At 40.6% G+C, this 22,569-nt stretch overlaps 1 protein-coding gene across 1 annotated transcript in view; it reads right to left on the bottom strand.

Moving 5' to 3' along the window:
• Positions 1–309: 309 nt before the first annotated feature.
• HMGA2 (high mobility group AT-hook 2) overlaps positions 310–22,569 on the bottom strand; it is a 138,411-nt gene continuing 116,151 nt past the window's right edge. Inside the window, exons 5-6 of the mRNA XM_059404706.1 lie at positions 12,829–12,861; positions 310–452 (exon numbers count right to left, since the gene is read on the bottom strand). Of these exons, the coding sequence (XP_059260689.1) occupies positions 405–452; positions 12,829–12,861 (81 nt within the window). The 3' untranslated portion in view covers positions 310–404. The remainder of the gene's footprint in view (positions 453–12,828; positions 12,862–22,569) is intronic.

The raw sequence follows: 22,569 nt of genomic DNA on the forward strand, positions 1-22,569 counted from the left end.
ACTTTCTCAGCTGTGTGCAGTGCAGTGATGGACTAACCCCGATTCAGAGGTTTTTTTCTCACCCACCCGCTCTTGCTTATCATTTCAACAAACTATTAGTAGGTTAAGAAAAAAGAAAACAGTAATTAAAAGTTGCATTGTTAAAACTGTGTCCCCTGTGTTTACAGCAGTTTTTCACTAAACCTGGGACTGTGAAGGGATTACAAAGAAGGTGATTAATATAGTCCTTTTTAAGGTTATGTGATTTCTCCCCCCCAACCCCCGCCCCGCCCCCGCTCCCCCCTTTCCCCACCCCAGATGAAAGTGGAAAGACCATGGCAATAGAGAGTAAGTGGTCACTGCAGTGTCTTCTCCCTTCAAAAGATCCAACTGCTGCTGAGGTAGAAATAGAATGTCGGCGTCCCCTAATCCTCTTCCGCGGACTCTTGTGAGGATGTCTCTTCAGTCTCCTCCTGGAACACACAGAGGGCACAACCATTACACCGTGTGAGCTGTTCTTACCAACGGTTCAGAGGTGACCTCTTTCCACAGCCCTATAATGGCTGGCTTCAGAAGAGGATGTGGGTGATTGGCAAGCCCTCATTCCCAGGGCTTCTTAAACCGTAATTGAGGAATCAAGGTGTTGTTTTTTCCCAGAGCAGCCATGAGCTGCTGTTGACTCAGGGCTTGACATCATGGCGGCTGGTCAGCAAATTCAATTGTTTGCAGTTCAGAGAATGTCAGGCCAACGTAAGCTTACTCACCAATTAGAGTAAAAAAGAAATAGATAGATTTTTCCCGACAGCATGCCGGCTGTCAGTTTTAAAAACCAGGGCACCAGTAAGCAAAAAAATAAAGGGAAATCCTTTCTTGAGACACAAAGAAACGTGTTCTGAAGATACTGCTAGTCAAAGTGGATACTTTCATGATGTTTGCTAGATGCTTACAGGCATGGTTGGTTACTGTTCCCATTTGATAGGAAAGTCAAGGCACAGCAGGGGATACACCCCAAGTTACAGAAGGAGTAGGGCCAGGAATCGGGCTGAGCCAGATGGGCACAAGAACTCTTGTGGGACTGCGAGGCCACCGCCTCGGTGCAGGGGCAGTAGACGCTGCCTGAAAAGGTGGTGAGAGCTGACTATTAACTTCCTTTCCAAACCGAGTTCCTGGTTCTCGTATTTATTAAAGCACATTTTAAGACAATGAGCAAAGTTTGGCCTGCCGAATGGATGTCAATACTAAATCCACATCCACCAAACATTTATAACGGTGGGCTGGCCAAGCAGAGAAAATCTAATATATATGTTTTTGCAGGGCCTCCTCTTGGTATAAATCTAATTCTTCCTTCTCTTTTTTCTTTTTTTTCCTGATTCCTTATGGCTCTGGAATTTGTTGGAGTTTCTGCAAGCTGGCTTGAGCCGCACGGTTCTCTTTCCCTTTGCTTATTTAACAAATGTGCAGTACCTTTCAGGACATGGGTGGTAAAGCGGAGACAATAAACATTTCTGATAAAAGTGTCGTTAGCGAGAGGATGATTTTTATCAAGCACTGCGTGTTGTCTCATAAGGCGGCATGTGAAAAAGATCTGGGAGAAGAGGTAAACATTCACTCCTGCAGCCAGCGGAGCCCCTTTAAGAACGGCCAGCTTAAACAGCTTATAACAGTCTTCATACTTTAATAGATTTGATTTTCCACATGGCTTCATTTTGTCTGGGTGGCTAACTGACACAATTTATACCTCTCTTCCTTTCCCAGGTCACTACAGTACACCATTCAGTAAAGCATGCCTTAAAGCTTGTCTGCATTATATGACCAAACTTCCATTCATTAGTGTTTGAAACCCTTCAGCTGTGAAGAGCTCCTAAATGCTACCATGTGTGACGCTTCTGCGTAAGAGCAGCAAACGGGAGGGAAGAAACCCACACAAATGGGCACGCACACACTCACACGAATGCAAGCTTGCGCTGCCGTGCACAGACACACACACACACACACACGCACACACACGCACACTCACTCTCCCTCGCGCACTCTACCCTGGGCTTTAATCACAGACCCCTGCTTACTGCAAACCACTTGCAAAAGGTTTCAAACATTCTCTTCCCCCAAAGACAGAGAAAGCTATAAATCCTGGGAATAAACACACATACAAATGAATGGATTACAGCTTAAAAAATAGAACCACGGCAGCATCAGATCATGAGATTTCACACCGGTTTTGTTTAGTCTGCTCCGGGGAAATGTGGAACGTAGGAAGCTACCTCCCCTCCGCTCCCAACCCCCGCACAGAGGGCTCCACATATTTAAGCAGCAGGTTTATACCTCTTGATAGGCAACAGGCCATGACCCTGAGATTCTCTCCAGAGTCCTGGCCCCACAGGAGGATGTAGCATGATCAAAGCCACGGACGGACGAAAGAGAGACACGCCAAGGTTCAGCTGCCCTATGACCTTGTCTTTTCACTTAATATTTAAATTCCAGAAAGTCACTAAGCTGTTTGGCAGATCCACTCTTCATCCGTCCCCCCATGGCTCACTTCTCATTAGGACATGAACCAAGGTGTGAACTCAGGGTACGGCTCTGAAACAGACCACAGCATAAAGGCTGGCAAGGACATTGTATTCCTTCTTCTTATGGTTAACAAATTAACAGAGCTCGGTTCAAGCTGGAAAACCTTCTGGATTTTGCTGTAATTATTCCAATTTCTAACTGCCCGATTTCTCTATACTATCTGGAAACCAGAATACTTCCAAATCCGGAAGGAAATAGAATTTTCAGGCCATGAACTTACAAAGACCTTGCAGTGGATGGAATGCGATCGGCTTTTCAAAACATTCCCAGAAACTTTGCTTGATTTGAGCTCTTGAAGCTCCCGAGATGTAAGTGGTTTATTTAAATCCCTTAGACACAACTCAGCTGAAAACGATGGTTCCTCATATTGTTTCCTTTACTTAACAGCTCTTAACACAACACGGATAGTTGTTTGACTAATGTATCTTTCTGCTGACCTTGAAATTCTTCTCCTCGTAGCTGTCATTTAGTGCCGGGTACGTGGGATGTCAGAGGGTGGGAGCCTCAGTCTGTTAACTTTGGGAAGTAAGGTGGCTCTCACATGCTCTGAATGATGGTTTTCTCAAAAGTCTAGTTGCTGGAGTGTTCCCTCATCTTGGCCTGGCCCCGACTGGCCACCCTCCAGGGGACAGCATGGCTGCCAAGCAGATGACGGTGGGGCGTGGGGCACTTCTCACCTCTGCAAACCTCTGTTCTCACCTTTTCAGTGACTTAACTTTCACTACATCTGTGGTTGCTGTAACAAAACTGTGGGTATAATTAAGAGAAGAAAAAATGTCCCCGTTAGAAGAGACAGGAACTTGGAAAACCCACCCTCAGCGGGTTGTCATGGCTAACCAGACCTCACATGGGGCCCTTCTGCGGTGCCAAGTGTGGATGGAAACCAGTGATGTAAGGGAATAAGCAGCCGGCTCTGGCATCCCCAAGGAATTTAATTTCCATAGGAGAGTAGTTGGTTGGGACCCCCGAGATTCAATCCTCTTCAGTGACTTTGAAGCCACTGTGACTCATTCTAGACGATGACTTCCACCTTGAGGTAGCTATTTAAATTCCTTCGTGTTTGCAGCATGTGGCCAAAGGACCTTTGAGCTTGAGGAGTCCCCCAAGAGCAGCTCTGGGCAAGAAGGACATGGAAACTCGATAGTCAAAGAGTTAGACACATCTCATTAGAAGCTAGTCTGCAAGGTGGGCAGGCGAACAGCAGCAGTCTGGTCAAGGAGGCGAACTGTTGGAATGGGGCTTCAGGAATGCAGGATAAAAGGATTTTTCCAAGTGCAAGTGCACAGTGACATTTTTATGGGCACCAGCCACCAAGAACTCTGAACACTGAAGAGCTCCCAGCCATTCACGTGGCAACTTTACACAGACAACTGGGGCTGCACCACATCGGGGCAAAACATGCGCGTGTTTTGGGCAGAAAACTGATGAGAAGGAAAGGAAAGTGGGCAGAGCTGGAGAACTATATTTTTATCATGACTCCTGGAAAATTGCCCTCATTTTGCCTTAGTTTTTCTTTTCGTTCATGAAAAAAAAAAAAGGAATTTAATAAATGTAACTCTTTCATTGCTTTGGTTAAGCTTGAACGCACGCCCCACTGAAACCCAGAAATACAGTTTGCACTTATCTTCATCCTGCATATGGCGTTTACCTTTGGGTGTACTTCCGCTCGTGGACTCGAAAGGAGAAGGAAGACAGCCCAATATCCGACCTCATCTTCTAATGCTTGATGGGATTTTAAAATGTCTCAACGGTCTAATCATAGATCTTAGCACACAGACACAAGTGAGGGTGTGTGCTGGAGGAAAGTTTGGTACTTAACGTGAGAGCTGAAACTCTGGGTTTAATTTTCAGATGCAGACTAAACAGCGGGTTTGCGGTGGAAGGGAGGCCTGTGAATTCTAAATGGAACAGGGAAACAGAAATATTCTCCTTGCGAATTTTAGGACTCGGGTCCCCACGATCCCCCTCTTTCTGCGTAGTAAGAAGTGCAAAATCACAGAAGTCCACACTGGCTTTAACAAATCCTTATATTTTTCTCCTTGATGGCAAAGAATTCTGCAACTCCTTTATTACGAAATGCTGGCTAAAAATCCATTTGTAATTTCAGCTATCTTGCCAATAAACCTAGAAATACCTGATCATCTAGAAAGAGTCGTTATAGTCTCATGACAGATTCTTTTTGTCATCTTAATCATGTTCGACTCCTTAAGGACTCAGAAGGACACATGTAAGAGTTTTTCACGTTCCTGAAGATCTCCAGCCAGCCCCATCAGAACAGAAATAATGGACTCTGTCTCAGCAGAAAAGACCAGAAACGGATTTTTCAAGTTCCATCTGCAGCTAAGTGGCCCGTAAGACCACAGAGCTGTGTTTTTCTGTTTCTCTGTCAGAGATTTTAATTTAAAATAGATTGAGGCTGTTTAACTTAATGGAAAGTGATTATTTCCTCCAACTAGGAAAACTTTACATCAGATTTTTTTAAAAATATGGTAAATGGAACATATAAAAACCAGATATTCTGGCAAATGGAAGGTATTCTGGTGGAAATGCTAGGAGGGAAATATACTTTTTAACCGGAGACTTAAGAAGTTGGGATATTGAAGGCATTCTGTACCCCGTCCTTTCTTTATTTTAACTTTATGTGTCTAGAATTACACAAACGTCGGGACTACCTTGCATGTGTTACCATCAACTTAATAAAGTCAGTGTTGAGGTCTTTACTGAGGGGCATTTAAGGAAAGGAGGTTGATCCTGGAGGTTGCTGACCACCGACATCAACCCTCACATTAATGGCTTGTGTAACTCATGCCATATTCTCACCGCGTCAGGCCAGTAATGACAACACCCACTGTTCAGCAGGGTGTGAGGAAAAAATATGACCATCAAATGGGAAAATTTTGAAGGAAAAAAAAAAAAAAAACACCAAACCCCAAAACAGTATAAGATCTTGTAAGATGTAGTGTGGAATAATTATTTTTAATTATAGTTAGTCATTCTATCTTTATTTATTTAACCTGTAATTCAACAAGAGGTGGCTGGGAAGGAAAATCTTAAGTAACATCTCTAAAAGAAAACAAACAAGATGTTTTTGGTTTCTAAAATGCACGATTGTTTTTCTCCTCTTCACCCTTGATCAGGATCCTGTCACTGAAAGTATCGTATATTGAGGGAACATTCAACCCCAGGATGCCATGGATTCCTTTCCTGGGGTGAAGGAATATTTACCAATATCTTGAGAAGGAGGTCACCCTTCACAGATCGGGAAATCATTTCATGTATAAACTAACTGCGAGTTTCAGGATCCTGTAAGTCACCATTTCTGAGGGCCATGAGCTCTATCGATTTTCCATTCCAGTTCTAATGCTTACTCAAAGAGCCTTGTGTTTGAAAAACAGCTAAAGATGGAGCAAAAGGATTTTTGCATGAAGGAAGCATTCAGAAGAAGGAAATTTATTTCAAATCTCTAAAACTGTTGAAGAATGTTCTTGTTTTTATATAGTTTTATTTTTTATTATTGTTATTATTATTTAGTGAGGGGGGAGAAAGAGAATCTTTTTTTTTTTTTTTTTAAAGATTTGATTTATTTACTTGACAGACAGAGATCACAAGTAGGCAGACAGGCAGGCAGAGAGAGAGAGAGAGAGAGAGAGGAGGAAGCAGGCTGCCTGCTGAGCAGAGGGCCCAATGCAGGACTCGATCCCAAGACCCTGAGATCATGACCCGAGCTGAAGGCAGAGGCTTAACCCACTGAGCCATCCATGAGCAGTTCCATGCTCAGGAGCCTAACGCAGGGCTCGATCTCATGACCCTGAGATCATGACTTGATCCAAAGCCAGGAGTCGGTTGCTTAACCGACTGTGCCACCCAGGCGCCCCGGCAAAGTTTTTAAAAATGATTATGTCTGAGGGTGTTTAGTAGTTATACTCCAGATGTGTTTATTGGTGGCAGAGACAAACAGAAAATTTCTCTTGCTTTTCTATGTGTGTAAATTTTTGCATACCTGTTGTATTTGTTGCCAGGGAAGAGAACATTTCTAGATTTTAATGAAATGCTTTTCACCAAACATTTTTCATTGTCCTGAGTTAGGACTTTTGAATAAAATTAGGAAAATATCACTAATTGTAGTGACTCAACAAACAATTTCTCAATATACACTCGAGTGTCCAACAAACACTTTCTGAATGTAAAGGAAGTGTCTTGGACAAAACAACATGTTGCTATTCAAACATTAAGGATATATATATATATATATGTATATATATATATATATATATATATATATATTTAGAAAGACTGGGTTTATAAAACCAGTTACTATTTATTCATATTAATTTGAGTCAGCGTGTTTGGATAATGAGAAGACAGTTTGCATATTGAATCAACAATTGGTTTTTAATCAGCTTACCTCAAAATGAAGAGGAAACTCAGGCAGACATTACCATTTACCCGTTTAGCCTGATCTATGGACTTCACCACACGGTTAAAAAAGATCATACTTAAACAACAACAACGCACAAAAAAACTTCCTACAGAAAATCTGGCAGGCCCAGAAACACTAAGTTTTGCCCTGTGGGGGTTTATCTCCAAATTAAGTCACGTTCTTTCACTTCTGTTAGAAGTTTATGTCATCTCTCTGAGACAGTCCCTGACCAGGGCTCACCTTGTCCATACTCCTTTATTACGAAGGTTAGCCAAACTAAGTACTTTGTACGGTTATGGCTAATAACCATTTTGATATGTTTCCTTGACCTACCTCTGTGCTATTATATCCCTGCGCAACTTTACTGTAAGGGTTAAACTTGGGTTCCTACTGTGCTAGGCTCTCCTTTTCCCTGGATCTCTGCAATGTCAGAGGTCAGAGGTTAAATCAAAAAGTATTTCCTATACAACAAAACAGTGCCACTCAGGCCGGGCTTTGACAGAATTCTTCATGTTTTGCCAGTTGGTACCAAACATTTACGGGCCCACAAAATGTTTTACCAGCTTGAAAGAGCATAAGTAGGAAAATAAATAAATCAGTACTCTTTACGACTTCGGCAGCATAAATCACTGCGTTCCCTGAGTGAGTAGAAGAGTGACTATTTGCAAGTCTGATTTATTAGGAACTATTTACTGCATTGGCCAAGGTATCATTTAAAAGACGAGTGTTAGACTGAGAATGCTCTCCGCTCTGTCTCCCTCCTCCTCTCTCCTTTGTGTGTCTAGACCAAGAGCTTCCAGCAAAAATACCTCCTTTAAGAACAAGATGCTGACTGCAATTCATCAACTTGCTTGTCCCAAAATGAAATCTCTCATTTTGCTCCAAACAATGTTTAGGTTGTCTGAAATATAAACATCCTTAAAACGGCCCTTGAAGTCCCTGTAAAAACATTCAAGCTTTTTTTTTTTTTTTTTTTTTTTAGTAAAATAAGGGAGGGACGGGTGGAAATCCCATGATAACCAGGTTTCCTGAGATTTCTTTGCCCAGGTACACCACCCACGGAAGACGTTCCTTGCAGGTAAAAATTCTGCTTGGAAACAGAAAGCTTTGTTTCTACTCTTTCAGGAACAGAGAACTTTCCAAGCTTCTCACTGGGAAACTGAAAAGGAGCAGGTTTCTAGCTGTCTGCATTGATGGAGGTGGAGCTTGCTGGGGCAACAACCATGAGGAAACTGGGTGGAAAGTTAAGGAGAACCGTTAGGATTTTTAAAACCAGTTTTCCCTTTGGATGGGACTCAGGTGAGGAAAAAAAATATCTGAATTAAAGAGCTGGAGTCACTTCTGATCTCCGCTGAAAGCCTTAAAAGAAGGAAATCAAGAAACAGATAATCCAACGAACCAGCAAAACCTTTTTAGAAGTCTGCGATGGCATGAGATTTATTCTTATCAAAATAAAAACTTGAAGGGGTGCCTGGGTGGCTCCGTGGGTTGAGCCTCTGCCTTCGGTTCAGGTCATGAGCTCAGGGTCCTGGGTTCGAGCCCCATATTGGGCTCTCTGCTTGGCGGGGAGCCTGCTTCCCTCCTCTCTCCCCCTATATCTCTGCCTACTTGTGATCTCTGTCTGTCAAATAAATAAATAAAAATCTTAAAAAATATATTAAAAAATAAAAATAAAAACTTGAAAAAACAATGCTCTATCAATAATAACACGAACTGGATACCCTTACGGTGTTATCTTATAAAAACAACAATGACAATAAATTCTACCACCATTTCCTACTGAAGTTAAGGACATGATCCATGTGGTTGAGAAGTCAACTGCTTCAAATTGCTAGAAAACAGACATATTAGCTAATTTCTAATTATTGCTTAATTTGTCATTTTAAATAAAAATATGACAGAGCTTCCCCATAAACTGTCTTTCCACTGCTTTTGTAATTTAAAAAATCACTGTGACTACTGCAGATTTTTCTCTTTAGATTGTTAAGAGACCACTAACTTTTCCTGTGAGGATGTGGGACACACTTGAGGTCTCTCCCTGTTGGCACCCGGAGGGCTTTATAAACACCGACCGCTGCGGTAAGGCTTCCCTTAAACTTTTATTCTTTTCTGGACACATGTATTTATATACATAAACAGATATCAAGATTTTGAAACTTAAAATTCTGGACTTGTCTCCTCAGAATGAATTTTGCTGCTTTGTGTTCCAGTTTCAAGAAATGGCATTCTTCAAGCTCTGGGGAGCTTTCAGAATTTGATGGCTTTAGGATATTTTACAATGGAGCCTTTGTAATTCCATATAAATGTGACATACATACATGAAAAGTGATTCTGACTGCTTTAGTCCTAATGAGAGGATGTAGCAATTACTGTAACATTTCCCCCTTAGTTAAAACAATCCTCACGTTTTAAAAGGTGCAATGAAAACACCAAAGGGTCAAAAAGATAGTAGTTTTGAACTAAAGCGAGTTCTAGGATTTTTGAGGCTTATTCATTCCTGGAAATGAAAAACCCAGCCTCCAAAAATAAGTCGGGATATAGCAATATGCTCTGGAATTTATATAATTTTGAATCTTTCCCAGTTTTCTTGGGAGCAAGGCGGTGTGTTACTATCCCAGTGCACAGATGGGTAAATAGGAAACAGAAAGATTAATTCACTCATTGATGGGGCCAAAAAGCAAAACCTAGGTCTCTTTACACAGCACTGAGCCCTTTCCTTTAGAGGTAAAATCTTTAATTGTATTAAAATTTTCACTGCCTCAAAACAGGGTCTGAACGGAGCCCCTCAAAGTACTGTTGGTGAAGAGAGGATATGAGCCTGAGTTAATCCAGACTGCTACATGGAAAAGCCATCTGGGAGGGTATTTTGAAATAAACAGATGGAAAAGGAAGAGATCCTTTTGAATGTAGTGTTAAATTTACATTATCCTCCATGAACTTCCACGTAGCCCCCATGTTTATATAATTCATCACTGTATCCTTAGACAATATAGATTAGGAAGCCCAGTGAGCTCACATTTAAAAAAAAAAAGCAAAAGAAAAAAAGAAAAAAAAAAAACCCTCTGAACTCTTCCCCTGGAGGGCATATCTGGAGCGGAGTTTGTAAGACAGCCGGACGGATCAGTGAAGACCAACCCAATCCATCTGTGCCTTCTTTGATAGTCCTGATTTTCTTGGGAAAGAATTTCGGATTTCTCGGTGTATTACTGACCAAACTGCCATCAGTTTTGCTCACATCGATAATCTCCACCTATGATTTATTTGTTTCTGCCTCTCATTTCATGGATAAGTGGCTGGGTGGCTCATCCGTTAAGTGGCCCGCTCTTGATTTCAGCTCAGGTCATGGTCTCAGGGTCCTGGGATGGAGCCCCACATTGGGCTCCCTGCTCAACGGGGAGTCTGCTTGGAATTATCTCTCCCTCTGCCCCTCCCCCTACTCACGTGCACACACTCTCTCTTTCTCCCTCAAATAAGTAAATAAATCTTAAAAAAAAAAAAAAATCTTCCAGGAATTATCCCCTTAAGTAACACATGACATTCCACTCATCCATCTGTATTCCCTAGGTGCCTCATATACATTGGCATTCTGTGGTCATTTGTTCAACAAACGTTTAAATGTCTTCTCATGTGTGTTCACTGAGTATCTTCTTCACTCCTGCTGGCTGCACATTAGAATCACTTGGGGAGCTCATAAAACATAATGATGCTTGGGTCTTTAGATCAAACAATCAGAATCACTGAAGGGTGGGGTCAGTGGTGTGTAGGTAAACTTGCTCACCAGGAAAAAAAAGGTCCTGATTCGTAGTAGTTGTCAGTTTCCATGGGGTAAATACTCACACCATAGTGGATTTTAAGCTACATCCCGGACTTCACCAAACATACAATTTGAAAGAGATGCTTACAACTGGCTCACATGGGCTAACTCCACACACACACACACACACACACACACACACACAGCCCTCATATTGAAATATATCTAATAGCCACAAACAGATATATAATTTTATATATTTATGTAAATGGACATATTAAATATACAATATATATAAATCTCTAGGTTATTCCAATATGCAGCCAACGTTAAGAACCTCTTAACTAGATTACACATTTCTCAGATGCAATAGCTGTTTTTGTTTGCTTTACCTTCCCTACAACACCAACGATAGAGACAGAATCAATGTCATTAACAGATCACAGTTATTAATCTATTGTTTGTAGCCAGTGATGCAACACTGAACGCTGTAGTATCCTTTTGTCCAAATGGACTGACTTTTAAGTTTACTTCCTCTTGAAGTTCTTACTGATGAAGGATGAGAGGCTAAATATATTTGGAATCGGCTACTTAAAATGTTTTTATTTATATTTTGTTCTGTTAAATATTGTTTACAAACACTGGGTATTTATTTTTAGTACTTCCTACAATTCTTGGCTTTTATGGGGATAGCCGTGAGAATTCTTTTTTCATGTTAACTCTGCTTTTACTCTACTTAAAACATACATGTAATTTTTGACACATTTTTCCTATATGCTTACATGTGTTTAGAAGATTCAATTTTCTTCCAAGCAGCATTTGTAAAGAATACTAGACACATTAAGATTGCTTGGATGGTCTTTCCCAGGCAAGGCACCATGGTCCCAAGAGGACAGGGTGCAAAGTATATTTAAAAATATATGAAGAAGCTCTACAAAGAACAGAACTTGGTAACCCATGGCACTGGGTAACAACTTACTCCAGCAGGTTCTGTATGATGCATTGAGATCTCCTCGGTATCTTTTTTAAAAAGATTTATTTATTTATTTTAGCAGGGGAGGGGAAGAGGGAGAGAGACTCTCAAGCAGACTCTGAGCTGAGTGTGGAGCCCAACACAGGGCTCAATTCCACAACCCTGAGACCATGACCCTGAGATCATGACCCAAGTGGAAACCAAGAGTCAGAGGTTCAACTGACTGCCACCGAGGTGCACCCCTCCTGGACACCTCTTTAAACCCAGGAGTGGAGAATAGTGGGGATACTCTGAAATTTTAGTAAGAAATCAAGTACTTGGCAATCATGGTTAGTTCATTCTTCAGTGTTTTTTCCCTTCAAGATAAACTTCCTTAATAAATATGATTCTTAAGTTTCTATGTATGGATTATACTTAGGACAAGGAACACCAGGCATAAAGGATAAGAGATGTAAAATTGGTTCTTAATTTTGATGTTGCCAAACTTCAGAAACTGTGATTCAGCCAATGAGGCAGAACCTGAGTGTCCATCAATCTGCAAAATTGGGACCCCTTAATTTCCCAGTTCCCAGCCTTCTTTGGGGGGTGTTTTGGGATTATCAAAGGTTATAGAATAATGCAATAAACAGATCATGTTCTTGTCATAAATCACAATATATTTTTCAGCTAATAAGTTCTGTATCAAGTCAATGGGGAATATGGATAGATAGAACAAAATTTGATGTTTACAGTTGGGGAAATATATGATAAGATTATTAAATATTTGTTTTATATGAGGAACAGAAATTAAAATTTTACTTTTTAAACTATTTATATTTACTTTGTATACTTCAGGACTTGATGGTCTAGGGTTTTTTTTTAAGATTTTATTTTTAAGTAATCTCCACATCCAACATCATGAGACTTGAACTTCAAACCATGCAGTCCCATGCACTAGGGACTGAGCTAGCCAGGCAGTTTTTAATGACACAATCTCAGACTCTGTATTCCTGGCTTTGTCTGAAGGACACAACAAATTTGCAAGAATACTGTAATGCCAACATAATCAAAACTAGAAAAATTCTAATTAGAGATTTAATTTGGGGTCATATCTTTCTCACAGAAGGAAAAATCATAATGACCATCTCTTACCTGAGCAGGCTTCTTCTGAACGACTTGTTGTGGCTAAGGAAGAAACAAACAAAAAGAACTGTTACATTTTAAAGGAAAACATACAGAATGAAAATAATCAAGTCTACATGTTTTAAATATAGACACCTGCTGCAAACTAGAGACAAAATACTGGCTCTAAAATTGGATTCACGGGGCACCTAGATGTCTCAGTGGGTTAAGCCTCTGCCTTCGGCCCAGGTCATGGTCTCCGGGTCCTGGAATCGAACCTGGCATCGGACTCTTTGCTCAGCAGGGAGCCTGTTTCCTCCTCTCTCTCTCTCTGCCTGCCTATCTGCCTACCAGTGATCTCTGTCTGCCAAATAAATAAATAAATAAATCTTAGAAGAATCTGGATTCACTGGAGGAGGGAAAGGAGCTATTTTGTTCAAAAACACTCAGCTTTCTTGAGTTACAATTTACATATTATAAAATTCACCCGTAAGGTGTATAATTCAAAGGTTTTTTTTTTTTTTTTTTTTTAGATTTTATTTATTTATCTGACAGAAAGAGACACAGAGAGTGAGAGAGTGCACAAGTAGGGGGTGGGCAGCAGAGGGAGAGGGAGAAGCAGGTTCTCCACTGAGAACCTGATACAGGGTCCGATCCCAGCACCCCGGGATCATGACCTGAGCTGAAGGCAGATATTAATGACAGAACCACCCAGGCACCCCTAATTCAAAGTTTTAGTATAAGCAGAGAGTTCTAAAGTCACCACCATGATCTAGTTTTAGAACACTTTCACCTCCTCTCAAAAAAGCCCCATACCCATTATCAACTACTCCCCACTCCCTCCTATCTTCCTGGTCAGCCTCCCAGCACTAACCAACCACTCAGCCTTCTGTCCATATAAATTTTCCTATTCTGGACATTTAATGTAAACGGAATCCTACAATATATTGTCTTTCGTGTCTGGCTTCTCCTATTCGGCACCTATTTTCATCCTGGTCGTAGCTCCCATCCCCACTTCATTTTTCTCTACGACTGAACAACATTCCATTGATGGATATACCACATTTTGTTTATCCACCCGCCAGGTGATGGACATTTGGGTTTTTTTTTTCCCTGCCATTTGTTATCGTGACTAACGCTATGAACATTTATATATAAGTTTTAGTAGAGACATGTTTTTATTTTGCTCGGGTATAGATAGCTTGGAGTGGAATTTCTGGGTCATATAGGTAACTCTATGTTAAACTTTTAAAGGAGTCGCCAGTTCTTCGAAGCAGCAGCACCGTTTTACATTTCCACCTGCAATGTATGAGGGTCCCAATTTCTCCATATACTTGTTAACACTTGTTACTGCCCGTCTTTTTAATTATAAACAACTACTGGGTGTGAAGTTCAATGTCACTGTGGTTTTGAGTTGATGTTCCCTAATGACAAATGATGTTGAACATCTTTTCATGAGTTCATTGGCAATTTGTAAATCTTCTTTACAGAAATGTCTGTTCAAATCTCTTGCCCATATTAAAGTTTGTTTTTTCATTATTAAGTTGTATGAGTTCTTGCTATGTTCTAGATGTGAGTGTCATTAGAATGTGATTTGCAAATGTCTTCTCCCATTCTGTGGGTCTGTTCACTTTCTTGATAGTTTCATTTGCAGACTATTTTGTTATACCTGCATTTGTAGCTCTTAAATTATGTAGGTAGCACAGAATTTTCTTATCTGAGGGAAAACTTTTCTACCTAGTCTAAATTAATTTTTTTAAATTGCTTTGTTTTTGTTTTTTCTTTTAAAGATTTTTATTTATTTGACAGACAGATCCCAAGTAGGCAGAGAGAGAGGGGGAAGCAGGCTCCCTGCTGAGCAGAGAGCCCAACGCCGGCCTTGATCCCAGGACCCTGAGACCATGACCTGAGCTGAAGGCAGAGGCTTAACCCTCTGAGCACCCAGGTGCCCCTAGCCTAAATTAATTTTCCATTAATGATAATATTCAAAAGATATTTAAGTTACTCTTGGTTAACGTAAGTGTAGGAGCTGAAGCCCGAGCCTTCTGATAGATTACTTCCAGTACTCACTCTCAAGTCTAAACAGGAGCCTTACTTCTTCCATCTACACATCACTAGGACTTGCAAACACAACTGTGCCACTCTGAGGTGGATCGTGACACAGCTTTGTGGCACAGTGAAAAAAATAAAATCACTATAGTTTTCCCAAATAACAGAAGTTGCGGCAAATTCACCATATCATGGGGCATAGAGCTCCTATTCATTTTCCTTCCTTTTGGAATTTCTATGATGGTATGATGGTCCTATTGCTGACGTATTAAACATGCTGGGGGACCTGGGTGGCTCAGTCGATTAAGCGTCTGCCTTTGGTTCAGGTCATGATTCCAGAGTCCGGGGACTGGACCTGGATTGGGCTCCCTGCTCGGCGGGGAGTCTGCTTCTCCTTCTCCCACTCTCCCTGCTCATGCTTACTCTCTCTCAAATAAATAAAAGAAATCTTGAAAAAAAATGTCAGATAAAAATCATCAGAGCTTTTTTTTTTTTTTTTTTTTTTTTAGATGGACAAGATAAAAACTTTTTAAAACAACAAAATACTTTTGTTCACTGAAAAGAAAAAGCTCTTCCCTTCGACTTTAAATCACAGGGGAGATGACATCATAAAAGCCCAGATTGCCAGATGATATTTTCTCCAGGTGGTCCTGAACCAAGGACGATGAGGACTTCTTGCCTCTTAGGATTCAAAAGTGTGCGCTGAGAGAGTATTCATTTCAAAGGAGTCATTTGTAAGGACAGACCACTTTCTTCTTTCTCTTTCTTCCCGCCGATGACACCTGTACACATGTTTACTCCCAAACCGTTTCAAATCCCCACACATTCTTGCACGCTGACTGGTTTCTACTGCCCAGAAGTTCCCCTCCTCTTTTGGCTGAGGATCCCGCGTTCATGGGACTCCTGCACACTGCGGGGCTCAATGAAATCCTCTGAAAGGGCTGCCAGCTCACCCGATTTTCCATGAATTAGGTCCTGACACTTCAATGAGGGGAAAGACAATGTCTGAACCTCAGCCAGCCCTGGCTCCCGGCCTAGTCCGTGTCACAGAACTCCTACCAGCTGCCTTCCACACAGCACTTCATACTTCTCAGACCACCAAACAAACAGATCCTTGAATGCTCTCAGGGCTGCTTGGGGAGGAGGCTGCCAGGATGTTTTCCCAGCCTCTGGTACCCGGTGGCTCCAGACGGTGCCGACCAAGTTTTTTGTTGTCGTTATTCTGTTTTGTTTTTATTTTTATGAATGGCTTTGGGAGAAAATGCCGACGGAAGCATAGTACGACAGCCATTCATAAAAAGGGAAAGGAAACAAACTCTTAGTCTGGAAATCTTCTGGGACACCAAACTTGCGGTCGCAAGTTTCTTATCTTCCTCGGGGGCATCTCCTAGCTTAGGCCTAAGTGTTGACACCTAGAAACCAGTTGCCTCTTAGGATTCTTGTTGTCAAGAACATGGTTGGCCACTATACCTCTAGAAGAACTGAAAGGTTCTTCTAGAACTATGCCTATGACTCGTTAGTGTGGCTGGCAGTCTATTTCCCTGCATCTTAATACATGAGTCATATTTTATACAAGCGTTTACCGTATAAAAGCTAAAATCCTTTTTCTTTTAGCAACTCCCGTCCTTTTGTGACCAGGACAGCCCATGCCTTATTACTTCCTTTTTTTTTTGAACAGGGAACCCAAGGAATAGGGAATCGAAATCACCTCCCCTAAGATCATTTTCTAAAGCTCAAACAACTCGAGTCTTCTACTTCTTTTAATTGCCTGTATAATGCTCCGAGGAAACCCATTTTCTTCCTTTACCTACCGCCCTCCCCCGCCCCCCAAGTCAATTCAAATCCAGATCCGATTCAGGAGGAGCATGGCTCTCATTTCCACTCCAGTTTCACGTTCTTCTTTGGGATCTCAGGATTCTCTATTGCCACCACGGCCAGAGGAAGCCCCTGGCTTCCTGAACAGGGACCAGCTCTGGTTTACGAGGCTGCTGGTGACAGACGAATGCCAGAGGACACGAGTTAGGTCCCACAGGTCCAGCTGATCTCCTCTCTACCTCTGGGAGATTCCTCCTTCGTTACCAGCTGTGGAGGCTCTAACGAAGTCCCCTTTAAAGGCGTGGATTTCATGACGACTGTGCTATTGAACAAGTCGCCAAGTCCTCTAACTTGCTGACTTCAAGGATTCTGATGACTCTGTTTCTACTAAGTCTGTGTACGTAGTAAGTTCATATACTTTAGGCGCCTTGTCGACTTGGCATGCAAACTCTTAGCTCACTGAAATTTTGAGTTCCTTATGTTAAGACAGAGTTAAAATTTTCAAAAAGCTTGTCATGCAAATCTCTCACTCAGTTGTTGGATTTCAACATCTCAGACACAGTAGGTAAAAGAGGGCTTTCCAGCCAGAATGAAATAACATCACCATCCAAAACAAAGGGCTCTGAAGTTCAAGTGCTTTGGGTTAATACAATGTTAAAATAAGAGCGTGAGAACTAAAAAGAATCCATCACTAGAACGTATCATGGAAAGATTTAGGAAAGCCCTTTCTAACCACACGGACTTCAAAGTGTGGTTCTCTGCATATTCATCCTTACACTGGACAAGTCAGCCAAATTCAAAGTACAATCTTTCTGCAAATAAATATTGTTAAAGTTTGTACAGAGTGTAGGGTACACAGCAGGCTAAGAAAATGCAAGGGACACAAAAAAGGAAAGCATATACTTTTTGAGTTCTGAAATCCTACAGCGAATGAGTATTTCTCCGAACAAAAGGAAAATAATGATTGAATTTTTAATGTCCACAGAGTATTTTGGTTTTGAAGATTCTGTAGAAGGGCACTTGTGTAGGAAATGGCATGCTAAACCAACTATTTCAGAATAATTAAGGGGTTCCCCAGCCCTTCTGAGAATCCAACCTATGGTTCCACGGAGTCTAGGTATTTAAAGCTGATACTTAGACAGCTAAGCCACCTTTCTGATAGGCATTGAAAGAAAATCCTCAATAACAAAGGGCCCAGACATTAGTAGCTCATTTTTAGTACTAATCTAAACAGTAAATGAAATGAGGCTGAAATTGGGTTTACCAACTTCATTTTGAAAAAAAAAAAAAATGAGGTACAATGTGCTGTAAAGTAAGGAAGATCATTATGTAAAGAGTCTTAAGTTGACCTTGAAAGAAAATAGCCCTTCATTCAGATCTCTTTACAGATGGGTCTTTTGGTTTCATGTAAGCAGCAGATTTTTAATCTAATTATATCTTTTGTTTTTGCCAGCCACTGGGAGGTGGTTTTGTCCACTTTGCTTTGAAATCCTAAGACCGTTGTTCATCAAGAGGTACTTCTGTTCCTTGGCACAATCTTTTCTTCATGTAAATTGTTTTTCATTCTCACAGTAGTACAGAGTAAGACAGATTCCCCTAGTTATTCACTAAAAAAAGGATTTTAAAACCCTCGTCTTTTCTGTGAGACACGAAAAGTCCCCTTCAGTGGAACTCTCTCTTAAAGAGAGAGTTCCACTGAAGGGGACTTTAATGTCTCCCAAAATAACATCTCACAGATAAGCCCAGCTATTTCAAATTTTAAACTAAATATGGGATCATATTAAAAACAATTGCCAAACATGTTATCTGTTTTTAGACTTCCAAAGAGTCCTTTATGCCTAAGTCAGCTCGTTGAAAAAGCGGGTCTTATGATTGCAATTTTAACCACATGAGGGTAATCACCTTCGTATTTTGCTTGAACGGACTGAAGAATGTATCCCTACCATTTGGAGAAAATGTCATTAAATAAATTGACCGATTGCTCAATTACCTCAACTGCTTTCTGGCCTAAATTAATTGGTTATTTGTAGTAAAAAACATCAACCAAGTTCAATAAGTAGACATAGCCCAGATTCTACACAAGTAATTGTCCAGTTTCTACATAAACACTTCAAACATGGTCATGAACCATGAAGGCCCGTTCATGTCATGTGGTGTATAGACTTACGGGAGTTTTTTTTGACTTGTGTTTTGAACAATACCCCTTTTCACCCTTTGTCCCAAATACTTAAAAGGAAAAAAAAAAAAGAAAGAAGGGGAAAAAAAGAGCTCTCTTTCTGTATATAACCATTCGTCAAGATTTATTTTCATTCATGTACTGAGAAAATATGCCCTTCACCCTTTAAAGTTTCACAGTTCTATTTTGAACGTATTTTCTTTGAATATGACATGAGCTGAACTGGAGGGAGATTACCATCATCAAGAATGAAAATTCTTCCCTGCCTTTCATGAAATGAGGTAACCAACGCACTTGTTCATGACCCTCTGATTTATAGTTTTAAAACTTCAATTTTCCAGAAGTCAAAATTTATATTGGGGTTCCTTTAACAAAACGAGCACATTCTACAGGTTTTGAACCAGTTTTTAAAAAGTGTAAGAAACTTTCCCCTCTTTTACAAATCAGATCTTCAGTGGAATCCCCCAACAGAAAGCAGACAAAATGTTACTTCTGACAGGAATGTCAGTGCCTCATTCACTTGACTTCCACTGCAACCCATTCCCTGCCCTATAAAGATGCAACTGGGTCCCTCAATGGAACACTTGAGCTCCAGGGAAGGTCACGTAAAGGTCTCTGATCTTTAAGTGCAAATCTTGCATCAGACCTGTATCGCCAGGATGGGTGGAGGCAAAGCATCCCCTTTCCCTCAGCAGGACTTACACTGTTGACTGAACCATATGAACTTGCACATGTGTTGGTCAAACCCAGAAGACAGCAACAAGTTCAGGTTAGCCTGATAGAATCAGGGTAAGGGGACCATTCTCCTTATAATTTCTGTGAGTCGTCATTAGGATTTGGTAGCCTACCTGTATGCCCTACAGATTTTTATACTTTCTGTGCACCTAGATCTTGCACTCAATTTCCCATGCCACCCCACCCTGACACTTATTTTGACAAAGTACTCCTGACTCTGTAGGGAAAGAAGGGATTTGCTTATACCAGGTGTGACGTTCCAGTTTTCTTATTTATTCTGCAGCTTTTCTTTTTTTTTTTTTTTTTTTTTTAAGTTTTTGCTTCTTTTTTTTTTTTTTTTTTTAAAGATTTTATTTATTTATTTGACAGAGAGAAATCACAAGTAGATGGAGAGGCAGGCAGAGAGAGAGAGAGAGGGAAGCAGGCTCCCTGCTGAGCAGAAGCCCGATGCGGGACTCGATCCCAGGACCCTGAGATCATGACCTGAGCTGAAGGCAGCAGCTTAACCCACTGAGCCACCCAGGCGCCCTATTCTGCAGCTTTTCTTCTGGTACACCATGGCTGGCTTTGTGATCATCTACCTGACCTCTTCTCATACCCAGACAAGACCTTCTGCACTTTACGTCTTTAATGAAATGGAATGGCTGGAATAATTTGTATGTAACAATTCTTGGTGGCTACCCAGGAAAGCTCTAAAAGGAAAAATGGAGCTTGTACTTTAATTAAAATGGTCAACTCTCAGTTACTGACACCAGCATAGGGAAGTGAAGTTCAGGGTACTCTCTAACACCAAGTGGTCCAAAATTATTTTATTTACTTTAGAATTTTTTTTTTTTTTTTGTAATTAGATAGCAACATGGTGTGTCTAAAGTTTGAAGAATTTGTTTCAGATCAAATGGTGCAACAGCGTGAGGAGATGACGTGGCTATAGCTATACAAATCCCATCTCTGTTGCACACAACACTTTTCTTGGGCTGGCAGTCTTGTTTTCCTGGTTTCCTCACTTGAGAATGATCCCGCTCCCTAGTGGTGGGAGGCCTTAGTAAAGAGAAACCATCTACCATAACTGGCTGGTGGCAATCTTCCTCCAGCTTAGAAAAAGCTTGAGTTAGGTCATAACTTCTATTTCTTGTGCCTCCTGTGTGCAGTTAGAGATGACTGTGCAATGTGTGTACACATGTAGTCCGGATGGTTACAATTTGACAGTAACATCTGGCTGTTATAGTGCAAAGGAGATTTTGTACAAAGTCTCCTAAGAAGTGATAAATCTATAGGGAGTTTTGGCAAAATCTCTGGAATTTCTGCTTGGTATTGGGAGGAAGGGAAGGTGTTCTTTTTTTTTTTTTTTTTTTTTTTAAACTCTACTTGGCTTTACTCTTAGACTTCCATGCAAAAGAAAAAAGTAACCATCATTTTAAAATTATTTATTGGATTATTGTAGCAAAGTGTTCTCACTGCTGCTGGGCTCATTTCATCTGTTCAAGGATGAGGATAGTCACAATCTACTCTAGTTAGAGTTTATCAGCGTCAGCCTGGGTGTGTACCTTAACATGCCACAGCACTTCTCATGAAAACGGATTTGGGAGCCAGTACTTTGGAGTCTTAGCCTTCCCTCTGGGGCCTTTCAGACACCTTCAGAATGGAGGGCAAAGATCAACAAGGGACCTTTTTATTAAAACTTTCAGTGTCCTGATTAGTTTCAAAAGCCAAACTTCCATACTCTGATGAAGTTACTCATTGGCTCATCAGCTTCTAACTGATACTTGATAAACCAAACATCAGAGGGGGACTGGGTGTACAAAATAAATAAGAAATGTCTCCTGGCCTCAAGAGGTCTAGAGTCTAATGGGGGAGGGGGATGTACAAGAAAATCGATATTAAATTCAATGTGCAATTTTAGATTATTGTTTTCTATGTGCAATGTAATCTCTTATGTTCAATGTAATTTTAAGTGTAGAGAGGCATGGCCATGAACAGTTTTCCTCTAATAAAGAAAGACAACATGATTTTTCCCCCCTTTAATAGGGAAAATGACAAAGTAGAGATAGAAGAAAAAGACATGCAAGAAGAAATTTAAAGACTTGTTGTAGAGGAAAAGTTATCACTTCTTTCCTATCACACACACAGAAAATACAGATTGGAAAGATATCTCTTTGTTTTTGTTTTTTGTTTTTTTAAAGATTTTATTTATTTATTTGACAGAGATCACAAGTAGGCAGAGAGGCAGGCAGAGAGAGAGAGGAGGAAGCAGGCTCCCCGCAGAGTAGAGATCCTGATGTGGGGCTCGATCCCAGGACCTGGGATAATGACCTGAGCCGAAGGCAGAGGCTTTAATCCACTGAGCCACCCGGGCACCCTTATTTCTTTGTTTTCACTTAAAGAATATAATTAAGCTTAAAAAACAAAACAAAAAAAGATGCAGTGTGTAGGTAATGTTAAAACTAGTTAGTTTTAAAATGATACTTCGGTGTGCTCTTGAGTTACAGTATTTAAGAGGCATTTTTATTTCATAGTAGATGGCAGGTTTGGGGATATAAGGCATTCTGAAGTGAACAGTCACACACAGGTGGGGTAAAGGAAGACATGGTCTTATGAATTGACTCTTCACCTCAGTTTTTACGATTCTCCAAGATTTAGGGCAAAATTCACCTGTAGGCCAACATTTCACCTAAATGAAAATGATGAAATTAATGTTACTTCATAAAAAAAGAATTAATCTGTCTCAGTACTATTTCTTTATTCTATAAGTTTTTAAACAGAAACACTATGTATTTTTAAAAGGTTCATTATTTATCTATTCTCTTTATATATTTCTTTTTCTCTCCACATAACCATTCATGTAGCTAGTTCACTCTGCATATACACACAGTTAACAGCACCAAAGTAAAATGAATAAATGTGTGCAGCACCATGCTGCTGGGTTTCAGCAAATCACTTATGCATAGATACTGTGGGCTACGCTCACACTTCAGCTAATGTCAGCTTTAGCCAGATAG

This window comes from Mustela nigripes, chromosome 6 (genome assembly GCF_022355385.1).
Source record: "Mustela nigripes isolate SB6536 chromosome 6, MUSNIG.SB6536, whole genome shotgun sequence".
NCBI classification, from domain to species: domain Eukaryota; kingdom Metazoa; phylum Chordata; class Mammalia; order Carnivora; family Mustelidae; genus Mustela; species Mustela nigripes.